Here is a 22925-nt window from a genome sequence, read left to right on the forward strand (position 1 = left end):
TCTACAGCAGCCTGGTCCGTTTAGCTCCACCCCTTCCGTACCGTTTAGCTCCACCCCCTTCCATCCCATTTAGCTCCGCCCCCTCCTCTGATCCTACACAGCCGCTGTCACAGGTGATTGGGGACAGGGAGAAGGCTTTTCATGCTGCCGACACCGCTGCCTGTCATACAGTGACAGGCACAGCAGCTGGCAGCAGCGGGGGGGGGCAGGATGGCCCATCAGGGAAGGGATGCAGAGCAGGGACAGCGCCCCTCCGTCCCAGCGCCTCCCTGCACTGCATCCCTTCGCTGAGCGGGTAGCGCCGGGCCTGCCCCCAGCGGGACATCAAAGCTCCCGCTGACAGCACCCCCCACCCCGACCGCTGGAGGATGGGTAGGGGCCCCAGTGCATTGCTGTGCCCAGGGGCCTACACTGCTGTTAAGACGGTTCTGATTAGTGTGCCCCCATTTACTCACCTTCACCACAAAATGAGAAGATATCAATCTTTGTGGACAATGTTCTGCAGCGCAGAATGTCCCTCCTGAAACTACATAGTAGAATGAGTTTGTGGATAAACTATAAACTTCTTTGAGGGCTATCCTGTCTATAGATCTACACTAAAAAGGTCTTCAGTCAATAGGTCAACCACTAATGGTCAACATGCATTAGGTTGACGGGGTCAAAAAGTCGACATGCATTAAGTCGACACAAGGCTATTTTTTGGAAGGGAGGTTGTTTTTGTCAACTTTTTGATACTTCACTATCCACGTGAACTACGATTGCGAATAGTAAGCATGGTAAGTGAACGCGGTACACTAACGGGGCTTGTCTGTGATAAAACACCCCCCAAAAAATACAATTGTGTCTACCTTTTTTGTGTTGACCATTTCCATGTCGACCTTTTGACCGGTCGACCTTTTTTTACTGTCTAGCTATTCCATGTCGACCTTTCAACCCTGTGGACCATTATTGGTCGACCTGTTGACTGTAGACCTTTTTAGTGTAGATCTAATAATCCACACCCGTGGCTGGGCGGGGTCATCATAGCTATAAAAATGATCACAGTTCTCTATCATCTTCTAATGCTTTTTAGCGTTACTCAAAAATTCTTGACCAAATCAGTTTGTTATAGAAAGCCACCAAGGAAAAGCCCACAGTAACATCAGATGTCCACATTACAGCTACCTACCGTCACATTGGATTGACCAAGACAACTAGCTAAATTTTCCAACCGCCTCTCCCCGGTAGGCCTCCTTAGGCTAAAAAGAGTGTACAGTACCTCATGAGGCCATTGCAACACTGAAATGTGGGCATTGTGCAGGGCTCCAGTGAAGATCAATGTCTACACTGGGTGTGGTTCATCAAATCGACAGTATGTAGGTCTACAATGTTTAGGTCGACCACTATAGGTCGACAGTCACTAGGTCGACATGGATGGAAGGTCGACAGGTCTAAAGGTCGACATGAGGATTGATTTATTTTTGGTGTCGTTTTCTTCGTAGAGTGACCGGGATCCCAAATTAGTGCACCGCGTTCGCTCGCCATGCTTCGGGCATGGTGCCTTCGCTTCGCTCAGCACAGATTACCGTTCCAATCGTAGTCCATGTGGATCGTTAAGTATGAAAAAATTCAAAAAAAGAAAAAAATTTGAAAAACTCATGTTGACCTTTAGACCTGTCGACCTAGCACGTCGACCTAGAAACCCTGTTAACCTAGTGACTGTCGACCTATAGTGGGTGACCTAAACATTGTCGACCTAGACAGTGTCGATCTTCAGACCGGATCCCGTCTACACTCACCCGTTATCCATTGTGGAAGAATTGCATTCTGGGATTCACTTTGTTTTCAATCTTATAGAAAGAGATACTTGAGTCTCCTTTGATTCCATACAAGAAAAATGCATATTTCAACCCTACATTCTATTTATTGCTTTTAAAAAACAATGCCCTCCACTGATGGCCTCAAGACACTTACCTCATGTTTTTACTTGGGAATGATAGCCTCCTCATAGAATACTATACTAGGATCCGTGTTAGGGCTACAAACTAGAGATGAGTAGGAATGGCAGAGAGACCTGGGTCCACCAGAGGAGGACTACTTGGATGTTGTGAGGAAATAAGTGGCCTCTAGTTCAATACCACTTAAGGAGCATATCTACAGGCTCTAAGATAGGTGGTACTATGCCTCAAATGTACTTTCTTCACTTTCTAATCCTGAGTGCTGGAGATTTTGTGGTGAGGTCATGTGGGAACTTTGCACATTTGTGGGACGTGTCCCAAAGGGTGCGGAACCTTCTGAGTTCATTCATAAATTGCGCTACGCCCAAAGATCCTGGTTCCTATCTCAAGACGCAAACTTTCATTAACCTGGCCTCCCATATTCCAGCTGGGGCTATTGTTTAGTAGCGGAAGCATTGAAACAGACGGAGCTACCTAATGTTTCCTATTATAGTATATTGTACTCATGGGGGGTAATTCCAAGTTGATCGCAGCAGGAATTCTGTTAGCAGTTGGGCAAAACCATGTGCACTGCAGGGGGAGCAGATTTAACATGTGCAGAGAGAGTTAGATTTGGGTGTTGTGAGTTCAATCTGCAATCTAAATTGCAGTGCAAAAATAAAGCAGCCAGTATTTACCCTGCACAGAAACAAAATAACCCACCCAAATTGAACTCTCTCTGCAAATGTTATATCTGCCAACCCCCCACCCTCTGCAGTGCACATGGTTTTGCCCAACTGCTAAAAAATTTCCTGCTGCGATCAACTTGGAATTGCCCCCCATGGTAAAGATTACTTACCACCCCTATGATAATTTTACTTTAGTCCGGTCACCTCGGACATGTGAGGAGAGACGGGATCATCGCTCGGTTACTCCTTTACAAAGCATTTAAAAGCCTCAGGGGGAAGTTCTAATTTATTAATCCATCACATTGTCATCTTTAAAGTGTAGCATCTCCGTCGGGTGGACTAAAGCTTGGGTGTGAGAGTGGATGACACGGGCGAGGTGCGTGCGCCACTTAAACACACCCAGAACACAGTCTCGACACACCTGCGTTTTTGTAGCCATCTCCCGTTAACTTCTCCATATGCCGTCGACCTGTCACTATCTTTGCGAATATATCCTCTCTGCGACCGCTGCCGCAGACCATCGCGTCACATGCGCAGTAGCATAAGATGGCTCCACAGCGTCTGACAGACACTGCATGCGCCTCTGGCATAGACCCTGTCTGTTCCTAGAGAAGGTCTACAAATTGTATTTCATAGCGATTTATTAAATACAAAATAAAAAAGGTTTTGGACCTTGGTTTCCCAAGGTGATTTCATTGAGTGTGAAGGCCATTTAATGAAATTCAGTGCTGATTTGTGTAGTGCTAGGGACAAGAGAGACTTCAACTCCCCCCCCCCCCCCCCCCCCCCCCCACCCAGGGCCAGGCGCCTAAGCTTTCAGGTATTTTGGGCCCCCTCCGACACTTCAATCTTTCACTCCAATACAGCTGACATTTGGGAAGCAGAGCTTATCCCATCATTCACTTTCAGTAGTCACACGGACAGAGATACCCAGATGAAATAAATGATGACCTCTTTTCTCACATCACAATCGTTCTTCCTTTTCTTTTCTCGTTGAGATAGCGCTAGTGGTCCGCCCCCCCTTCCCCCCCATCCCATTGTCTCAAAACAAACCTCAGCTGATTACAATGCACAGAGCCCAAGGGAGCAGGTGTCTCAGCAACTAAAAAATAATAATAATAATGGGCACCTAGTCCCTGCAGAGCCCCTGGGATTCAGCCTAATGGATAATACAGCCCTTCCCCCGCCCATCTTTTCTTCCTTTTTTTTTAATGGTCTCTCACTTTATGTAATAATGTATTTGGCCGTATTAAGTGCTCTACTTAAGATTTGATTTTCTTTTTCCATTGCAGACTATTACATATCCTAATTCTGTGCAGTATTATATATGGGGCAGCATGGAATTGTGCTGTATTATATATGGGCCATCACGGAATTGTGCTGTATTATATATGGGCCAGCACGGAATTGTGCTGTATTATATATGGGGCAGCACGGAATTGTGCAGTATTATATATGGGGCAGCACGGAATTGTGCTGTATTATATATGGGGCAGCACGGAATTGTGCAGTATTATATATGGGGCAGCACGGAATTGTGCAGTATTATATATGGGGCAGCACGGAATTGTGCTGTATTATATATGGGGCAGCACAGAATTGTGCAGTATTATATATGGGCCATCACGGAATTGTGCTGTATTATATATGGGGCAGCACAGAATTGTGCTGTATTATATATGGGGCAGCACGGAATTGTGCTGTATTATATATGGGGCAGCACAGAATTGTGCAGTATTATATATGGGCCATCACGGAATTGTGCAGTATTATATATGGGGCAGCACGGAATTGTGCAGTATTATATATGGGGCAGCACGGAATTGTGCAGTATTATATATGGGGCAGCACGGATATGTGCAGTATTATATATGGGCCAGCACGGAATTGTGCTGTATTATATATGGGGCAGCACGGAATTGTGCAGTATTATATATGGGGCAGCACGGAATTGTGCAGTATTATATATGGGGCAGCATGGAATTGTGCTGTATTATATATGGGCCATCACGGAATTGTGCTGTATTATATATGGGGCAGCACGGAATTGTGCTGTATTATATATGGGGCAGCACGGAATTGTGCTGTATTATATATGGGGCAGCACGGAATTGTGCAGTATTATATATGGGGCAGCACGGAATTGTGCTGTATTATATATGGGCCATCACGGAATTGTGCTGTATTATATATGGGCCAGCACGGAATTGTGCAGTATTATATATGGGCCAGCACGGAATTGTGCTGTATTATATATGGGCCAGCACGGAATTGTGCAGTATTATATATGGGCCAGCACGGAATTGTGCTGTATTATATATGGGGCAGCACAGAATTGTGCAGTATTATATATGGGCCAGCACGGAATTGTGCTGTATTATATATGGGCCAGCACGGAATTGTGCAGTATTATATATGGGCCAGTGCGGAATTGTGCAGTATTATATATGGGCCATCACGGAATTGTGCAGTATTATATATGGGGCAGCACGGAATTGTGCAGTATTATATATGGGGCAGCACGGAATTGTGCTGTATTATATATGGGCCATCACGGAATTGTGCTGTATTATATATGGGCCAGCACGGAATTGTGCTGTATTATATATGGGGCAGCACGGAATTGTGCAGTATTATATATGGGGCAGCACGGAATTGTGCTGTATTATATATGGGGCAGCACGGAATTGTGCAGTATTATATATGGGGCAGCACGGAATTGTGCAGTATTATATATGGGGCAGCACGGAATTGTGCTGTATTATATATGGGGCAGCACAGAATTGTGCAGTATTATATATGGGCCATCACGGAATTGTGCTGTATTATATATGGGGCAGCACAGAATTGTGCTGTATTATATATGGGGCAGCACGGAATTGTGCTGTATTATATATGGGGCAGCACAGAATTGTGCAGTATTATATATGAGCCATCACGGAATTGTGCAGTATTATATATGGGGCAGCACGGAATTGTGCAGTATTATATATGGGGCAGCACGGAATTGTGCAGTATTATATATGGGGCAGCACGGATATGTGCAGTATTATATATGGGCCAGCACGGAATTGTGCTGTATTATATATGGGGCAGCACGGAATTGTGCAGTATTATATATGGGGCAGCACGGAATTGTGCAGTATTATATATGGGGCAGCATGGAATTGTGCTGTATTATATATGGGCCATCACGGAATTGTGCTGTATTATATATGGGGCAGCACGGAATTGTGCTGTATTATATATGGGGCAGCACGGAATTGTGCTGTATTATATATGGGGCAGCACGGAATTGTGCAGTATTATATATGGGGCAGCACGGAATTGTGCTGTATTATATATGGGCCATCACGGAATTGTGCTGTATTATATATGGGCCAGCACGGAATTGTGCAGTATTATATATGGGCCAGCACGGAATTGTGCTGTATTATATATGGGCCAGCACGGAATTGTGCAGTATTATATATGGGCCAGCACGGAATTGTGCTGTATTATATATGGGGCAGCACAGAATTGTGCAGTATTATATATGGGCCAGCACGGAATTGTGCTGTATTATATATGGGCCAGCACGGAATTGTGCAGTATTATATATGGGCCAGTGCGGAATTGTGCAGTATTATATATGGGCCATCACGGAATTGTGCAGTATTATATATGGGGCAGCACGGAATTGTGCAGTATTATATATGGGGCAGCACGGAATTGTGCTGTATTATATATGGGCCAGCACGGAATTGTGCTGTATTATATATGGGCCAGCACGGAATTGTGCTGTATTATATATGGGGCAGCACGGAATTGTGCTGTATTATATATGGGCCAGCACGGAATTGTGCTGTATTATATATGGGGCAGCACGGAATTGTGCAGTATTATATATGGGGCAGCACGGAATTGTGCAGTATTATATATGGGCCAGCACAGAATTGTGCTGTATTATATATGGGGCAGCACGGAATTGTGCAGTATTATATATGGGGCAGCACGGAATTGTGCAGTATTATATATGGGGCAGCACAGAATTGTGCAGTATTATATATGGGGCAGCACGGAATTGTGCAGTATTATATATGGGGCAGCACGGAATTGTGCTGTATTATATATGGGGCAGCACAGAATTGTGCAGTATTATATATGGGCCATCACGGAATTGTGCAGTATTATATATGGGGCAGCACGGAATTGTGCAGTATTATATATGGGGCAGCACGGAATTGTGCAGTATTATATATGGGGCAGCACGGATATGTGCAGTATTATATATGGGCCAGCACGGAATTGTGCTGTATTATATATGGGGCAGCACGGAATTGTGCAGTATTATATATGGGGCAGCACGGAATTGTGCAGTATTATATATGGGGCAGCATGGAATTGTGCTGTATTATATATGGGCCATCACGGAATTGTGCTGTATTATATATGGGGCAGCACGGAATTGTGCTGTATTATATATGGGGCAGCACGGAATTGTGCTGTATTATATATGGGGCAGCACGGAATTGTGCAGTATTATATATGGGGCAGCACGGAATTGTGCTGTATTATATATGGGCCATCACGGAATTGTGCTGTATTATATATGGGCCAGCACGGAATTGTGCAGTATTATATATGGGCCAGCACGGAATTGTGCTGTATTATATATGGGCCAGCACGGAATTGTGCAGTATTATATATGGGCCAGCACGGAATTGTGCTGTATTATATATGGGGCAGCACAGAATTGTGCAGTATTATATATGGGCCAGCACGGAATTGTGCTGTATTATATATGGGCCAGCACGGAATTGTGCAGTATTATATATGGGCCAGTGCGGAATTGTGCAGTATTATATATGGGCCATCACGGAATTGTGCAGTATTATATATGGGGCAGCACGGAATTGTGCAGTATTATATATGGGGCAGCACGGAATTGTGCTGTATTATATATGGGCCAGCACGGAATTGTGCTGTATTATATATGGGGCAGCACGGAATTGTGCTGTATTATATATGGGGCAGCACGGAATTGTGCTGTATTATATATGGGGCAGCACGGAATTGTGCAGTATTATATATGGGCCAGCACATAATTGTGCTGTATTATATATGGGGCAGCACGGAATTGTGCAGTATTATATATGGGCCAGCACATAATTGTGCAGTATTATATATGGGGCAGCACAGAATTGTGCTGTATTATATATGGGGCAGCACGGAATTGTGCAGTATTATATATGGGGCAGCACGGAATTGTGCAGTATTATATATGGGCCAGCACGGAATTGTGCTGTATTATATATGGGGCAGCATGGAATTGTGCAGTATTATATATGGGGCAGCACGGAATTGTGCAGTATTATATATGGGCCAGCACAGAATTGTGCTGTATTATATATGGGGCAGCACGGAATTGTGCAGTATTATATATGGGGCAGCACGGAATTGTGCAGTATTATATATGGGGCAGCACGGAATTGTGCTGTATTATATATGGGCCAGCACGGAATTGTGCTGTATTATATATGGGCCAGCACGGAATTGTGCAGTATTATATATGGGGCGGCACGGAATTGTGCTGTATTATATATGGGGCAGCACGGAATTGTGCTGTATTATATATGGGGCAGCACGGAATTGTGTTGTATTATATATGGGGCGGCACGGAATTGTGCTGTATTATATGTGGGGCAGCACGGAATTGTGCTGTATTATATGTGGGGCAGCACGGAATTGTGCTGTATTATATATGGGGCAGCACGGAATTGTGCTGTATTATATATTATATGGGGCAGCATGGACGGTGTAATGGTTGGCATTACTGCTTTGCAGCACTGAGGTCTCAAGTTGGATTCCAACCATGGCCATAACCAGTGCTATTTTTGTAGGAAAATAGGTTCAGGAACTGTGGGAGGGGGAAAAGTGGGTGGTGATGTGGGTGGAGCTACCAAAGGGGTGGGCCATCAGTTGGTGCATAAACTTTTTTTTAAACACAATGTCCCCAGCAGTGTTGTATATACACATAATGACCTCAGCAGTGCCGTACATACACAATGCTCCCCCAGTGCCAGATACACAGTGCCCCCCCAACAGTGCCAGATACACAATACTACCCCCACTGCTGCTCAGGCCCGCCGCTTCCCGTGTCTGAGCGGAGGAGAGCGCAGTGCTAGTCTCTCCTGACCCTCACTGTGTCCATGTCTCCCACAGCCATTTAAAATGTAGCTGGGCCGTCAGCCAATCAGAGCTCGCGGGCCGGCACCTGATTGGCCGCCGGACCATGAGCTCTGATTGGCTGACGGCCCAGACACATTATAAAAGGCGGCTTGAGACCGGAACACAGAGAGGGGCAGGAGAGATCCGCACTGTGCTCTCCTCCCCTCAGACACAGGAAGCGGCGACGGTGACAGCAGGGCAGGGCAGGCCGCAAACGTCTCAGAAAGCCTTTCCTGATTACATCATTTTAGAAAAGACCTTCAGGAACGGCGTTCTGGCCCAAAAATAGCCCTGGCCCTTACTGTGTGGAGTTTGTATATTCTCCCCTTGCTTCCTCCGGTTTCCTCTCACAATCCAAAAATATACTGAAAGGTTAATGGTCTCCTAACAAAAATTAACCCTAGAGTGTGTGTACGTGTTGATGTAATAGGGAATATACAGGGTGATTCAAAAGTCGCAGTACACCCTTTTGTTTAAAAAACTGCAGAAAATGGGAAAACTGAATACTCCAGTAAGGTAAAGGTGAGGTGGGCTATCTTTTAGGGTATGTACCGAACATCTGCGCCATCTTGAAATCGGCCATCTTGAACATCAGAATTTGTTGAAAATTTTATTGCTGCAAACAGATTTGAAATAGCAGTTATGGTTCACTTTTTTTGTTGGAATTACAGGCTGAACTGTTCTCCATAAAGGACAGTCATTTAATGTGTGTGCATTGTGCTGCTTTGTGGGCTCTTCACGACGGATGCCAAAACCGTTGTTGAGTTTGTCTCGTCAGTAGCACTGTTTGGACGACCTCTCCGTGACTTGTCAGCCACAGTCCCAGTTTCTCGGTATTTGGAAATTAGGCACCTGACAGTGTTATGTGAAACTGGAGGTCTTTCTGGGTGCCGGTTGTTAAAATCTGCAGCTATGACATGGAAACTTTGTTCTTCAGACATCAAAATAACCTCAATTCTATCCTCTTTTTTTGTCAAAGCCATCTTCAGTTACCTGCAACAAAAAAAGTGTTGTAACTTTTAAACCATAACTGCTATTTCAAATATGTTTGTAGCAATACACATTTCAGCAAATTCTGATATTGTTTGACATGTTACACAACCCCCTTTCCATTTGAATAAACTTCCTTAGATTCAAGATGGCCGATTTCAAGATGGCACCTGTGTTCGGTACATACCCTAAAAGATAGCCCTCCTCACCCATACCTTACTGGAGTATTCAGTTTTCCCATTTCCTGCAGTTTTTGAAACAAAAGGGTGTACTGCGACTTTTGAATCACCCTGTAGAGTGTAAGCTCCACTGGGGCAGGGGCTCATGTGAATGGCCAAATATTCTCTGTAAGGGTGCTGCGTAATGTGTGTGCCCTATATAAATAGCTGGTAATAAATAAATTATATATGTACTAGTATTTTGGACACATCCTTCATGGGTTTGCTAGCAGGACCCATTCCACCCCTCCCCTCATCCATCTCACTACCACTCCATTTCCCCTCCTAGGCACTAGGTGGAGGGTTAGGGGTTAAGGCCCTATCTAACCGTTCCCTTTAACTTTCACCACCAGGGGGTGCTCCTGCGCTAGATGGACACCATACACCGTTATATAATAGATTGAAAGAAATAGTTATAAAAATAAATAATATAATCATACAAGGTGACACCTTTATGTCAGGATAACAAATTGTAGGGTTCAAGAAAAGAGCCTGTGTCAGACGTAAAGAAATTGAGTATTTAATTAGATTTACTGTTTGGATAAAAAAACTTTGAATTTGAAACAAGCCGAAAGTTTTTTTTTTGTTTGTTTTTTAGCTGTGTATATGTGTGTGAAGTCTCCTATGATCTATGAGATGCGACTTCTGCCTAAAGCTTTTCCCACATTCAGAGCATGAAAACAGTTTCAGAACGATGTGAACTTTCTGATGGCGAACAAGAATTGACTTCTGGGTAAAACATTTCCCACACTCAGAGCATGAAAATGGCTTCTTGCCTGTGTGAATTCTCTGATGCTCAACGAGATACGATCTCTGGGTAAAACACTTCCTGCAATCAGGACACGAAAACGGCTTCTCGCCACTGTGAATTTTCTGATGTTGGACCATGTTTGATTTGTGAGTAAAACATTTCCCGCACTGAGGACACTGGAACGGCTTCTCTCCCGTGTGTATCCTCTGATGTATAATAAGATTTGATTTCAGAGTGAAACATTTACCACAGACCGGACACGGAAACGGCCTGTGGCCTGTGTGAATTCTCTGATGCCTGACAAGGTTCGATTTGATTGTAAAACATTTCCCACAGTCATCGCACGGAAACGGCTTGTCATCGCTGTGATTTTTCTGATGCCTGGCAAGGTCTGATTTATGCGTAAAACATTTCTCACACTGAGGACATGGAAACGGCCGCTCAACGGAGTGATTTTTCTCATGTTTAACAAGATCGGATTTATTTGTAAAACATTTCCCACAAGCAGAGCATGAAAATGGTTTCTTGCCGGTGTGAATCCTCTGGTGTTGAACAAGGTTTGATCTATGAGTAAAGCATTTCCCACACTGTAAACATGAATATGGCTTCTCCCCTGTATGAATTCTCTGATGGACGATAAGATTTGAGTTGTGTGTAAAACATTTCCCACACTCAGAGCATGCAAATACTTTACAAGCTCTGCTATAGGTGCGATGTGTAACATCAGAGGTAAGTGGACATTTCTCAGGATTATACGGATCAGATGATATATCTGTACTGTACAGCACTGGATATGGGGTAATGGGGTTTTCTCCTGGATAATCTCGCATGGGGTCATTATCTTCTATGTCATTGTCTGGAGATAACGTGAGATGTTCCTCTGACATATTCCAGCTGTTAAATCCATCTGTTGGGAATAAAACAGTGTTTTCACTCACTCTTCCAGGCACTCTAGTAGTATTTTATTACATTCCCAAAAAGGTTTCCTAAAAAAATTCTAATAAATAAATAAATAAATATATACTTTACAATATTACTAATGCAGGGATGTTGTATAAATGTCGATATTGAACATGTCAGCATGTGAAGAATATGGACATATGAAATGCGGACATTCTGCATGGACCAGCAGTTGCGGGCTAGGCTGCAGTAGCGGGAGGGTTAGGCTGCAGTAGCGGGAGGGTTAGGCTGCAGTAGCGGAAGGGTTAGGCTACAGTAGCGGGAGGGTTAGGCTGCAGTAGCGGGAAGGTTAGGGTTAGGCTGCAGTAGCGGGACGGTTAGGGCTAGGCTGCAGTAGCGGGAGGGTTAGGCTGCAGTAGCGGGAAGGTTAGGGTTAGGCTGCAGTAGCGGGACGGTTAGGGCTAGGCTACAGTAGCGGGAGGGTTAGGCTGCAGTAGCGGGAGGGTTAGGCTACAGTAGCGGAAAGGTTAGGCTACAGTAGCGGGAGGGTTAGGCTGCAGTAGCGGGAGGGTTAGGCTGCAGTAGCGGGAGGGTTAGGCTGCAGTAGCGGGAGGGTTAGGCTACAGTAGCGGAAAGGTTAGGCTACAGTAGCTGGAGGGTTAGGGTTAGGCTGCAGTAGCGGGACGGTTAGGGCTAGGCTGCAGTAGCGGGAGGGTTAGGCTGCAGTAGCGGGAAGGTTAGGGTTAGGGTTAGGCTGCAGTAGCGGGAAGGTTAGGCAATAGGGAGAGGGTTAGGCACTAGAGGGAGGATTAGGGGTTAGGCACTAGAGAGAGGGTTAGACACTAGAGAGCGGTCTTGGTGTGAAGCACTAGATGGAGGGTTAGGGGTTAGCCACTAGAGGGAGGGTTAGGGGTAAGGCACTAGAAGGAGGTGTAGTCACTAGAGGGAGGGTTAGGCACTAGAGGGAGGTGTAGTAACTAGAGGGAGGTGTAGTCACTAGAGGGAGGGTTAGGGGTTAGGCACTAGAGGAAGGGTTAGGCACTAGAGGGAGGGTTAGGTACTAGAGGGAGGGTTTGGGGTTAGGCACTAGAGAGAGGGTTAGGCACTAGAGGGAGGGTTAGGTACTAGAGGGAGGGTTTGGGGTTAGGCACTAGAGAGAGGGTTAGACACTAGAGAGCGGTCTTGGTGTGAAGCACTAGATGGAGGGTTAGGGGTTAGCCACTAGAGGGAGGGTTAGGCACTAGAGGGAGGGGTAGGGGTTAGGCACTAGAGACAGGGTTAGTGGTTAGGCACTAGAGGGAAAGTTAGGTACTAGGGGGAGGGTTTGGGGTAAAGCAATAGTGGGAGGGTTCGGTACTACGCGGGGTTAGGGTAAGGCTGCTGTAGGGGGTTAGGTACTGGGGCAGGGATAGGGTAAGGCACTAGAAGGAGGGTTAGGGGTAAGGCACTAGAGGGAGGGTTAGGCACCAGAGGGAGGGTTAGGGGTTAGGCACTAGAGGGAGGGTTAGGGGTCAGGCACTAGAAGGAGGGTTAGGGGTCAGGCACTAGGAGGAGGGTTAGGGGTCAGGCACTAGGAGGAGGGTTAGGGGTCAGGCACTAGGAGGAGGGTTAGGGGTCAGGCACTAGAGGGAGGGTTAGGGGTCAGGCACTAGAGGGAGGATTAGGGGTCAGGCACTAGAGGGAGGATTAGGGGTTAGGCACTATAGGGAGGGTTAGGCACTAGAGGGAGGGTTAGGCACCAGAGGGAGGGTTAGGCACCAGAGGGAGGGTTAGGCACCAGAGGGAGGGTTAGGGGTAGGCACTAGAAGGAGGTGTAGTCCCTAGAGGGAGGGTTAGGGGTTAGGCACTAGAGGAAGGGTTAGGGGTTAGGCACTAGAGGGAGGGTTAGGGGTTAGACACTAGAGGGAGGGTTAAGCAATAGTAGGAGGGTTCGGCACTACAAGGGTTAGAGAAAGGCTGCTGTAGGGGGTTAGGTACTGGGGCAGGGTTAGGCACTAGAGGGAGGGTTAGGCACTAGAGGGAGGATTAGGGGTTAGGTACTAAAGGGATAGGTTAGGGGTTAGGCACTAGAGGGAGGGTTAGGCACTAGAGGTAGGGGTTAGGCACTAGAGGGAGGGTTAGGCACTAAAGTGGGGGTTAGGCAATAGAGGGAGGGTTAGGGGTTAGGCACTAGATGGAGGGTTAGGGGTTAGGCACTAGACGGAGGGTTAGGCACTAGAGGGAGGGTTAGGGATTAGGCACTAGAGGGAGGGTTAGGCACTAAAGGGAGGGTTAGGGGTTAGGCACTAGAGGGAGGGTTTGGGGTTAGGCACTAGATGGAGAATTAGGGATTTGGCACTAGACGGAAGGTTAGGGGTTAGGCACTATACAGAGGGTTAGGGACTAGAGGGAGGGTTAGGCACTAGAGCGAGAGGTAGGCACTAGAGGGAGGTTCAGGGGTTAGGCACTAGAGGGAGGTTCAGGGGTTAGGCACTAGAGGGAGGGTTTGGGGTTAGGCACTAGAGGGAGGGTTAGGCACTAGAGGTTAGGCACTAGAGGGAGGGTTAGGGGTTAGGTACTAGAGGGAGGTTCAGGGGTTAGGCACTAGAGGGAGGTTCAGGGGTTAGGCACTAGAGGGAGGGTTTGGGGTTAGGCACTAGAGGGAGGGTTAGGCACTAGAGGTTAGGCACTAGAGGGAGGGGTAGGCACTAGAGGGAGGGGTAGGCACTAGAGGGAGCGTTTGGGGTTAGGCACTAGAGGGAGGGTTAGGGGTTAGGCACTAGAGGGAGGGTTAGGCACTAAAGGGAGGGTTAGGGGTTAGGCACTAGAGGGAGGGTTTGGGGTTAGGCACTAGATGGAGAATTAGGGATTTGGCACTAGACGGAAGGTTAGGGGTTAGGCACTATACAGAGGGTTAGGGACTAGAGGGAGGGTTAGGCACTAGAGCGAGAGGTAGGCACTAGAGGGAGGGTTTGGGGTTAGGCACTAGAGGGAGGTTCAGGGGTTAGGCACTAGAGGGAGGGTTTGGGGTTAGGCACTAGAGGGAGGGTTAGGCACTAGAGGTTAGGCACTAGAGGGAGGGTTAGGTACTAGAGGGAGGGTTTGGGGTTAGGCACTAGAGGGAGGTTTAGGGGTTAGGCACTAGAGGGAGGGTTTGGGGTTAGGCACTAGAGGGAGGGTTAGGCACTAGAGGTTAGGCACTAGAGGGAGGGTTTGGGGTTAGGCACTAGAGGGAGGGTTAGGGGTCAGGCACTAGGGGGAGTGTTTGGGGTTAAGCAATAGTGGGAGGGTTCGGTACTACAGGGGGGTTAGGGTAGGCTGCTGTAGGGGGTTAAGGTTAGGTACTGGGGCAGGGTTAGGGTAAGGCACTAGAAGGAGGGTTAGGTACTGGGGGGTTGTTAGGTATAGGGGGAGGGTTTTATACTAGGGAGAGGTAACGATACTGCCCAGGTTCATATAGCTGAACTCAGTGCTGTTTTCCATCTGCAGGCTGGCTCAAACAATATGCTGCAAGTGGTCTCTGAACTCCTGTATGAATTTGTTATTCTGCTATAGACTTGATAGTAAAGCTTGATAGTATAACCTCTGTTGGAGGGAATTTACATTCTTTTTGTGTTAAATGGCTTATACAATATGTCTGTAGGAGTTTTTTAATAAATTGGTATGTCAAATTAAACAAGTAACACAACGGATGACTCAATTAGGGACAGAGAAATCGCTACCATTAGACCACTTTAAGCAACTGCCTAGAGAGCGGGGACGCTGCTACCGCTAAAACACCACTTTAACTGCCCCATTACCTAATACATATGCTATATATCTTTATTTCTCTTACGTCCTAGAGGATGCTGGGGACTCCGTAAGGACCATGGGGTATAGACAGGCTCTGCAGGAGATAGGGCACCTAAAAAGAACTTTGACTATGGGTGTGCACTGGCTCCTCCAGACCTCAGTTAGATCTTGTGCCCAGAGGAGAATGGGTGCACTGCAGAGAGCTCTCCAGTTTTCTGTGGATAAGAATTTTGTTAGGTTTTTTATTTTCAGGGAGTCCTGTTGGCAACAGCTCCTTGCATCGTGGGACCTAGGAGAGAGACGCAGAGCTGCCTTGTCCAGTTGGGCACTGCTGCTAAGGCTACACCATTAGCTCCAGACGGAGTCGGAACACAGGTTTCATCTGGGGTTCGTCCCGGAGCCGCGCCGCCGTCCTCCTCACAGATGCCGAAGACAGAAGCCGGATGAGAAGGCAGAAGACATCTTAGGTGGCAGAAGACATCAGATCTACATGAGGTAAGGGCGCGCCATTGCTCCCAGTCACACACACAGAGCAGCACTGAAGGGTGCAGGGCGCGGGGGGGGGGGGCCCTGAGCAGCAATAAACCTCACATTTGGGCACTGACAAGGTAGATTAGGCTGCTGGGCAGCAATTCTACGATCCCCCGCCATTTTCTATAAAAATATCACCGGGACCGAAGCCCGCCGTCGGGTGGGCGGAGCTTGATCCCCAGCACTAACCAGCGCCATTTTCTGCACAGAAGCTGCATGAGGAAAACGCTGGCTCCCTGGTCTCTCCCCTGCTGAACATTCAGGCTGGAGAAAAGAGATGGGGGGCATTTTGAGTGCAGCGAGTGGGAATCTGGTAAATTTATAGTTATATAAAAGCGCTATCTGGTCATATTTTTCCAGTGTTATAAACGCTGGGTGTGTGCTGGCATACTCTCTCTCTCTGTCTCTCCTAAGGGCCTGGTTGGGGTTTTGTCCCCTTATAGGTAATCCCTGTTTGTGTGTGGGGTGTCGGCACCTGTGTGTCGACATGTCTGAGGCGGAAGGCTTCTCCAAGGAGGCGGTGGAGCAAATGAGTGGTGTGTCCCCGTCGGTTGTGCCGACTCCGGATTGGATGGACATGTAGCATATGTTGAATGCAAGTGTGGCGTCTTTACATAAAAGGCTTGATAAGGCTGAATTAGGGGGGGCATCAATCCCTTACCACGTGTAACGCAATCCCTTACCAAGTGTAACCCCTTACCAAGTGTAACGCAATCCCTTACCAAGTGTAATCCCTCACCAAGTGTAACGCAATCCCTTACCAAGTGTAACGCAATCCCTTACCAAGTGTAACGCAATCCCTTACCAAGTGTAACGCAATCCCTTACCAAGTGTAATCCCCTACCAAGTGTAACGCAATCCCTTACCAAGTGTAACGCAATCCCTTACCACGTGTAACGCAATCCCTTACCACGTGTAACGCAATCCCTTACCACGTGTAACGCAATCCCTTACCACGTGTAACGCAATCCCTTACCACGTGTAACGCAATCCCCTACCAAGTGGAATCCCTTACCAAGTGTAACGCAATCCCTTACCACGTGTAACGCAATCCCTTACCACGTGTAACGCAATCCCTTACCAAGTGTAACGCAATCCCTTACCAAGTGTAACGCAATCCCTTACCAAGTGTAACGCAATCCCTTACCAAGTGTAACGCAATCCCTTACCAAGTGTAACGCAATCCCTTACCAAGTGTAACGCAATCCCTTACCAAGTGTAACGCAATCCCTTACCAAGTGTAACGCAATCCCTCACCACGTGCAAACACAAATAGGCATCTTTTAGTTACAACTGCAAACTCCCTAAGTAACTTAGGGGGTCATTCCGAGTTGATCTCTCGCTAGCTATTTTTTGCAGCGCTGCAAACAGATAGTCGCCGCCTATAGGGGAGTGTATTTTTCGCTTTGCAAGTGTGTGAACGCTTGTGCAGCCGAGTGGTACAAAAATGCTTTGTACAGTTTCTAAGTAGGTTTAAACTTATTCAGCGGCTGCGATCACTTCAGTCTGTTCGTGTCCGGAATTGACGTCAGACACCCGCCCTGCAAACGCTTGGACACGCCTGCGTTTTTCCAAACACTCCCAGAAAACGGTCAGTTGACACCCACAAACGCCTTCTTCCTGCCAATCTCATGATCGGCTGTGTGAATGGATTCTTTGTTAAATCCATTGCTCTTCAACGATCCGCTGTGTACCCTTACGAAGTGCCTACGCATTCGGTGCATGCGCAGTAGTGACCTGACCGCTGCGAAAAACTGCAGCGTGCGATCATGTCGGAATGACCCCCCTATTTCCTTACCACTACATATGTGATTAACTTACTAGCAGTGTGGATATGGTCTTCAATAGGTAGGACACACCACGAGACCCCTCCATCATAGTCTGGAGGAAGAGGAGAGGCATGATATAAAAGTATATATACAATATAATGTATCCAGTCACAGTACGGTTTTCCACATTTGTTAATCCATGTAAATTGTAACCTATTATATATTATAGACTGCTCTCCAGACCAAATACCAGGAATAAGTGCCAATATACAATACACAACCTCTGCTGATACCTGTAGGGATTTCCTCCTCCTTACACAGCTGCTCACCTCTCACATACGTCTCCTCTTCTATCTCTATCTCTTCCACTTTAATATCAGTCAGATCATCAGCCTGAATAACAAACAGCAATAACGCAATGAAGCATGACTTAATGAATTGAAATGATACAGAAGATATTTTTGTATTTGTTAAGACCATCAGTAGTTCCACCTACCTGACCCTCCTGTGGGACACTGTGATTCTCCTCTGTATGATCCTGGGAACACAGAGGACGGGGACATCTCTCTGGGGTATTCCTGTTACTGGCCCCATCTGTAGGAGAAACACAGTGACTGAGTACATTGTATATATGTGACTATCAGATGATGTGTATCTAGGTGGCCCCCATATCTGCTCTCTCCATTACACTACATGACAGTCTCCTCTTACCCAGTGATGTGAGGGGCCGGTGATTCTCCATTATCACGTCCTTGTACAGACCCCTGTGTTCCTCTATATACTCCCACTCCTCCATGGAGAAATAGACGGTGACGTCCTCACACCTTATAGGAACCTGACACACACAATGATACAGTCATCACCCAGACACATCCCCTGGTGTTACTGTATAATGTCTCATTCCCAGCAGTCACCTCACCAGTCATCACCTAAACACAGCCCCTGGTGTTACTGTATAATGTCCAATTCCCAGCAGTCACCTCTCCAGTCATCACCCAGACACATCCCCTGGTGTTACCGTATAATGTCCCATTCCCAGCAGTCACCTCTCCAGTCATCACCCAGACACATCCCCTGGTGTTACTGTATAATGCCCCATTCCCCGCAGTCACCTCTCCGGTGATCACCCAGACACATCCCCTGGTGTTACTGTATAATGTCCCATTCCCAGCAGTCACCTCTCCAGTCATCACCCAGACACATCCCCTGGTCTTACTGTATAATGTCCCATTCCCAGCAGTCACCTTTCCAGTCACACCCCCTGGTGTTACTGTATAATGTCTCATTCCCAGCAGTCACCTCTCCGGTCATCACCCAAACACAGCCCCTGGTGTTACTGTATAATGTCCAATTCCCAGCAGTCACCTCTCCAATCATCACCCAGACACATCCCCTGGTGTTACTGTATAATGTCCCATTCCCAGCAGTCACCTCTCCAGTCATCACCCAGACACATCCCCTGGTGTTATTGTATAATGTCCCATTCCCAGCAGTCACCTCTCCAGTCATCACCCAGACACATCCCCTGGTGTTACTGTATAATGTCCCATTCCCAGCAGTCACCTCTCCGGTGATCACCCAGACACATCCCCTGGTGTTACTGTATAATGTCCCATTCCCAGCAGTCACCTCTCCAGTCAGCAGCTGAATGATCTTGTTGGTGAGTTCCAGGATCTTCTGGTCATTGTGTTTCTCATGTATCCGTGAGTGAGGTGTAGGAACCGGGATGGGGCTCTGGTTCTGGTTCCTGTTCAGTCCTCCTGACACACGAGGGAGACTGCTGAGTGTTACACGCTCTCCGGATGTCTTCTTCAATACTGTGTAATCCTGTTTATTGAGAAAGACACATTCCCAGAAATCTTCACCTTATAAAGTCAGGTCATATTTCATCAACAGACAAAACAGTGATGTCCATGTGAAATTTCCAGAATCCCCCACATTTCCAGTAATCTCTTTATATTATTAACAGATACTAATGTCACAGTAACATTCACAGAATCCCTCACCTCCCCAGTCATGTCCCTGCATTAGTAACAGAGCTAAGAGTCAATTCTCTGTGTTAGTAATCCAGATAAGAGAGTGATGTCACTGTGACACTCCCAGACTCCCTCACCTCCCCAGTCAGGTCCCTGTGTTAATAATAGAGATGAGTGATAATACTGTGACACTCCCAGACTCCCTCGCCTCCACAGCCAGGTCCCTGTGTTAGTAGTAGAGATAAGAGTGATGTCACTGTGACAATCCCAGACTCCCTCATCTCCCCATTCAGGTCCCTGTGTTAGTAGTACAGATGAGTGATGTCACTGTGATGCCCCCAGACTCCCTCACCTCCCCAGTCAGGTCTCTGTGTTAGTAATAGAGATAAGAGTGATGTCACTGTGACATTCCCAGACTCCCTCACCTCCCCAGTCAGGTCCCAGTGTTAGTAATAGAGATAAGAGTGATGTCACTGTGACATTCCCAGACTCCCTCACCTCCCCAGTCAGCAGGTAGATGATCTCTAGGGTGAGGTTTAATATCCTCCCAGTCATGTGACTTCTGGCTTTGTCCATCCTCTGTGGGTCAGTCAGTGAGTGCACTCTAGATTTTGTGGCGGAGACCAATCATGAGGAAACGTCAGCATAACGGATCCTGTAATGCAATAAAATACATGTAAATAAGATTACATGCAGTTATATACAGTGGATCAATAACTGCTATAAATAATCCAGTCAGTACATATACTGCACAGATACTTGTGAAGTGGAGAGAGATAATAATATAAGTTATTGCAGTTTAGTTATAGATACTGGTATAATGTGGAGTTCCTGTAAGGCTAAATAATCGATCATTAGGTGTATCCCTGAAACCAGCTCATAACCTTGTAAAGGATTCGATAAATAAGCCTACGGGGTCCATTTGTCAAACAGATGCCAGTTTGTGTCGTCACACGCTGCCTTGGACAGGACTGTGCAATCTGCAGCTGTCTGACGTCACATGATATGCGCTGGTGTCTCTAGGAGACACTGACACTGCGCTGACGGGGGCCCCACATGCTCCGAGATCGGCTGTTCCCTCCTGCGCACGAAACTAGCGACTACCTACAGGTAAAAGCGTCTGAAACAGTTGACTGGACTCAGATATACAATACTCAATACAGGTAGATAGAGACTGTGTGGAGACGTCAGGATAAACGAATATCAGGATTATTCACACAACAATTAACGTGTACAGACATCACATTGAATGAAGGGAAATTAAATGCAAGATGTTTATTGGAGCTTTCTGCTGTATTCCTGTATTTGTGCTGTATTCCTAATCATCGATGGTTTATGGCCGATGCCAAATGCTTTTGCCATCAATGGGAGAGAATCCGATGGTTTCCCTCCATCGATGGTACAGCATAAACAAACATTTTTTTACATTTGTTTTTGCAAGGTGCCGGGACACGGAGCATAGCTCCAACCCTCTGCACCCGCGAAGCCCCGCTCCTGGATTGTGATTGGCCCGCGGGTCATCTACAGAAATAACAGGGATGACCAATGAAGGGGTAAAACCATCAATGGCCTCCCATAGCATATTTGGTGACCATCAATGGCCACTCACAGATTCACCATCGATGGTGAACACACCGATGGCCATCCCTAATATATAGTATAAATGGCGCTGTGACACAATATTTATAGGGGACAGTTGGATTAAAAGAGTTTGAGGAAGAGTAGGCGGAGCCAGCATACCAGTGGGTGGAGCACATGCATCGGTCACGTGGTGCAGTTTAGCCAATCAGCAGGGAGATTCCAGGGTCAGCATTTACGTGATAGCAGTGGAGTCTGGGAAGTCTTTGCTGCAGCATTCAGCCCGGCCGCCATTAGATAGAGATCTTATTCACTGGGGTCTCCGCCACTCTCTCTCGCCCACTATACCTAGCCGTATGGAAGAAAAATAGAAATCACTGCTTACCTCTACCCAAAGCTTTGGGGAATGGATAGTCAACATGTGGCCCTCCAGCTGCTGTGGGACTACACAGCCCATCATGCCCTACCACAGTTTTAGCATGCCCTAATTGCAAAACTGTAACAAGAGCATGCTGGGATTTGTAGTTGCAAAGCAGCTGGTGGGCCACATGATAAATACCATAGTTTAAATATAACTGTAAAAAGTAGCACGGCCACACGGGCGGAGCCGCTCCACTGGAACAGAATGGCCTAAGCCGCCCCGACTGCGGGCCGCAGTGTGCTGCGGTTCATTATCACCATCTATTCAGAGTGATCAGAAGGCTTGGGGGCCACGCACACAGAAGCCCCTGAGTTCTCCCCGCCGGTGCCCTGCCTGCCACTCACTCTAGAGTGATCTATACTTTGTAAGAAAAACAGATGCTGTGACCCAGTGTAAAGAGGAAACATATAATTTGTGTCCTATGCCTTCCTGACCATTATACAATACAGAGCATCCTAGTGACCGCTATAAAGGATTGACAGCTCCCTAGTGATTACCATACAACAGGGGCATCCTAGTGAATGAAATACAATACAGAGAATATCTGCCATACAATATAGAGAGCGTCCTAATGATCACCATATAATACAGAGATCACCCTAGCCAATGCCATACAATACAGACAGCATCCTAGTGACAACCATACAACACAGACAGCATCATAGAACTTGCCATAAAATATCCTAGTGACCAATATACAGTAAAGAGCAATCTAGGGACCATAATGCAATACAGACAGCACCCTGGTTACCGCCATAAAACAGAGAGCATCCTAGTGACCAGCATGCAATAGCTGTTATGTTAGTCTTGGTAGATGCAGGCTCACTGTGAGGACCACCCTTTTAAGGTAGGTCAGACTCAATGAGTGCAGACAGGCCAGAGTGGATTAAGAAACAGAAAATAATTATAAAAAATGCCCCAGGAACTGCGCTTCCTCTCCAACTAATGCAAAACTACAAGTCCCAGCATGTCCTGCACAGAAAACTGCCAGAGAGCCACAGGCTGCAGGCACCAGACCCCTAATATCTGTTATTAGGAAGGGAGTAATAATGTACTGGGACCCTGACCTATACAGTGACTGTTTGTACCTGATCTACAGCCCGTGACGTCATGCTCAGCAGCCAGCGTCATCAGCCGGCCTGGTACACGAAATGAATATATGTGACACCGGTACACACGGTAGCTACACAGTCCCTCCCGCTGCC

At 46.9% G+C, this 22925-nt stretch overlaps 1 protein-coding gene across 1 annotated transcript in view; it reads right to left on the reverse strand.

Annotated features, from left to right (window-relative positions):
- LOC134983085 (zinc finger protein 84-like) overlaps positions 1 to 22925 on the reverse strand; it is a 66392-nt gene extending 43467 nt beyond the window's left edge. Inside the window, exons 1-10 of the mRNA XM_063948779.1 lie at positions 22809 to 22925; positions 21462 to 21647; positions 20220 to 20376; positions 19375 to 19572; positions 18457 to 18580; positions 18242 to 18339; positions 18075 to 18138; positions 17798 to 17857; positions 10623 to 11681; positions 456 to 526 (exon numbers count right to left, since the gene is read on the reverse strand). Coding sequence (XP_063804849.1) covers positions 456 to 526; positions 10623 to 11681; positions 17798 to 17857; positions 18075 to 18138; positions 18242 to 18339; positions 18457 to 18580; positions 19375 to 19572; positions 20220 to 20297 — 1752 coding nt within the window. The 5' untranslated portion in view covers positions 20298 to 20376; positions 21462 to 21647; positions 22809 to 22925. The remainder of the gene's footprint in view (positions 1 to 455; positions 527 to 10622; positions 11682 to 17797; positions 17858 to 18074; positions 18139 to 18241; positions 18340 to 18456; positions 18581 to 19374; positions 19573 to 20219; positions 20377 to 21461; positions 21648 to 22808) is intronic.

Source organism: Pseudophryne corroboree, assembly GCF_028390025.1.
Source record: "Pseudophryne corroboree isolate aPseCor3 chromosome 3 unlocalized genomic scaffold, aPseCor3.hap2 SUPER_3_unloc_1, whole genome shotgun sequence".
Classification (NCBI taxonomy): Eukaryota; Metazoa; Chordata; class Amphibia; order Anura; family Myobatrachidae; genus Pseudophryne; species Pseudophryne corroboree.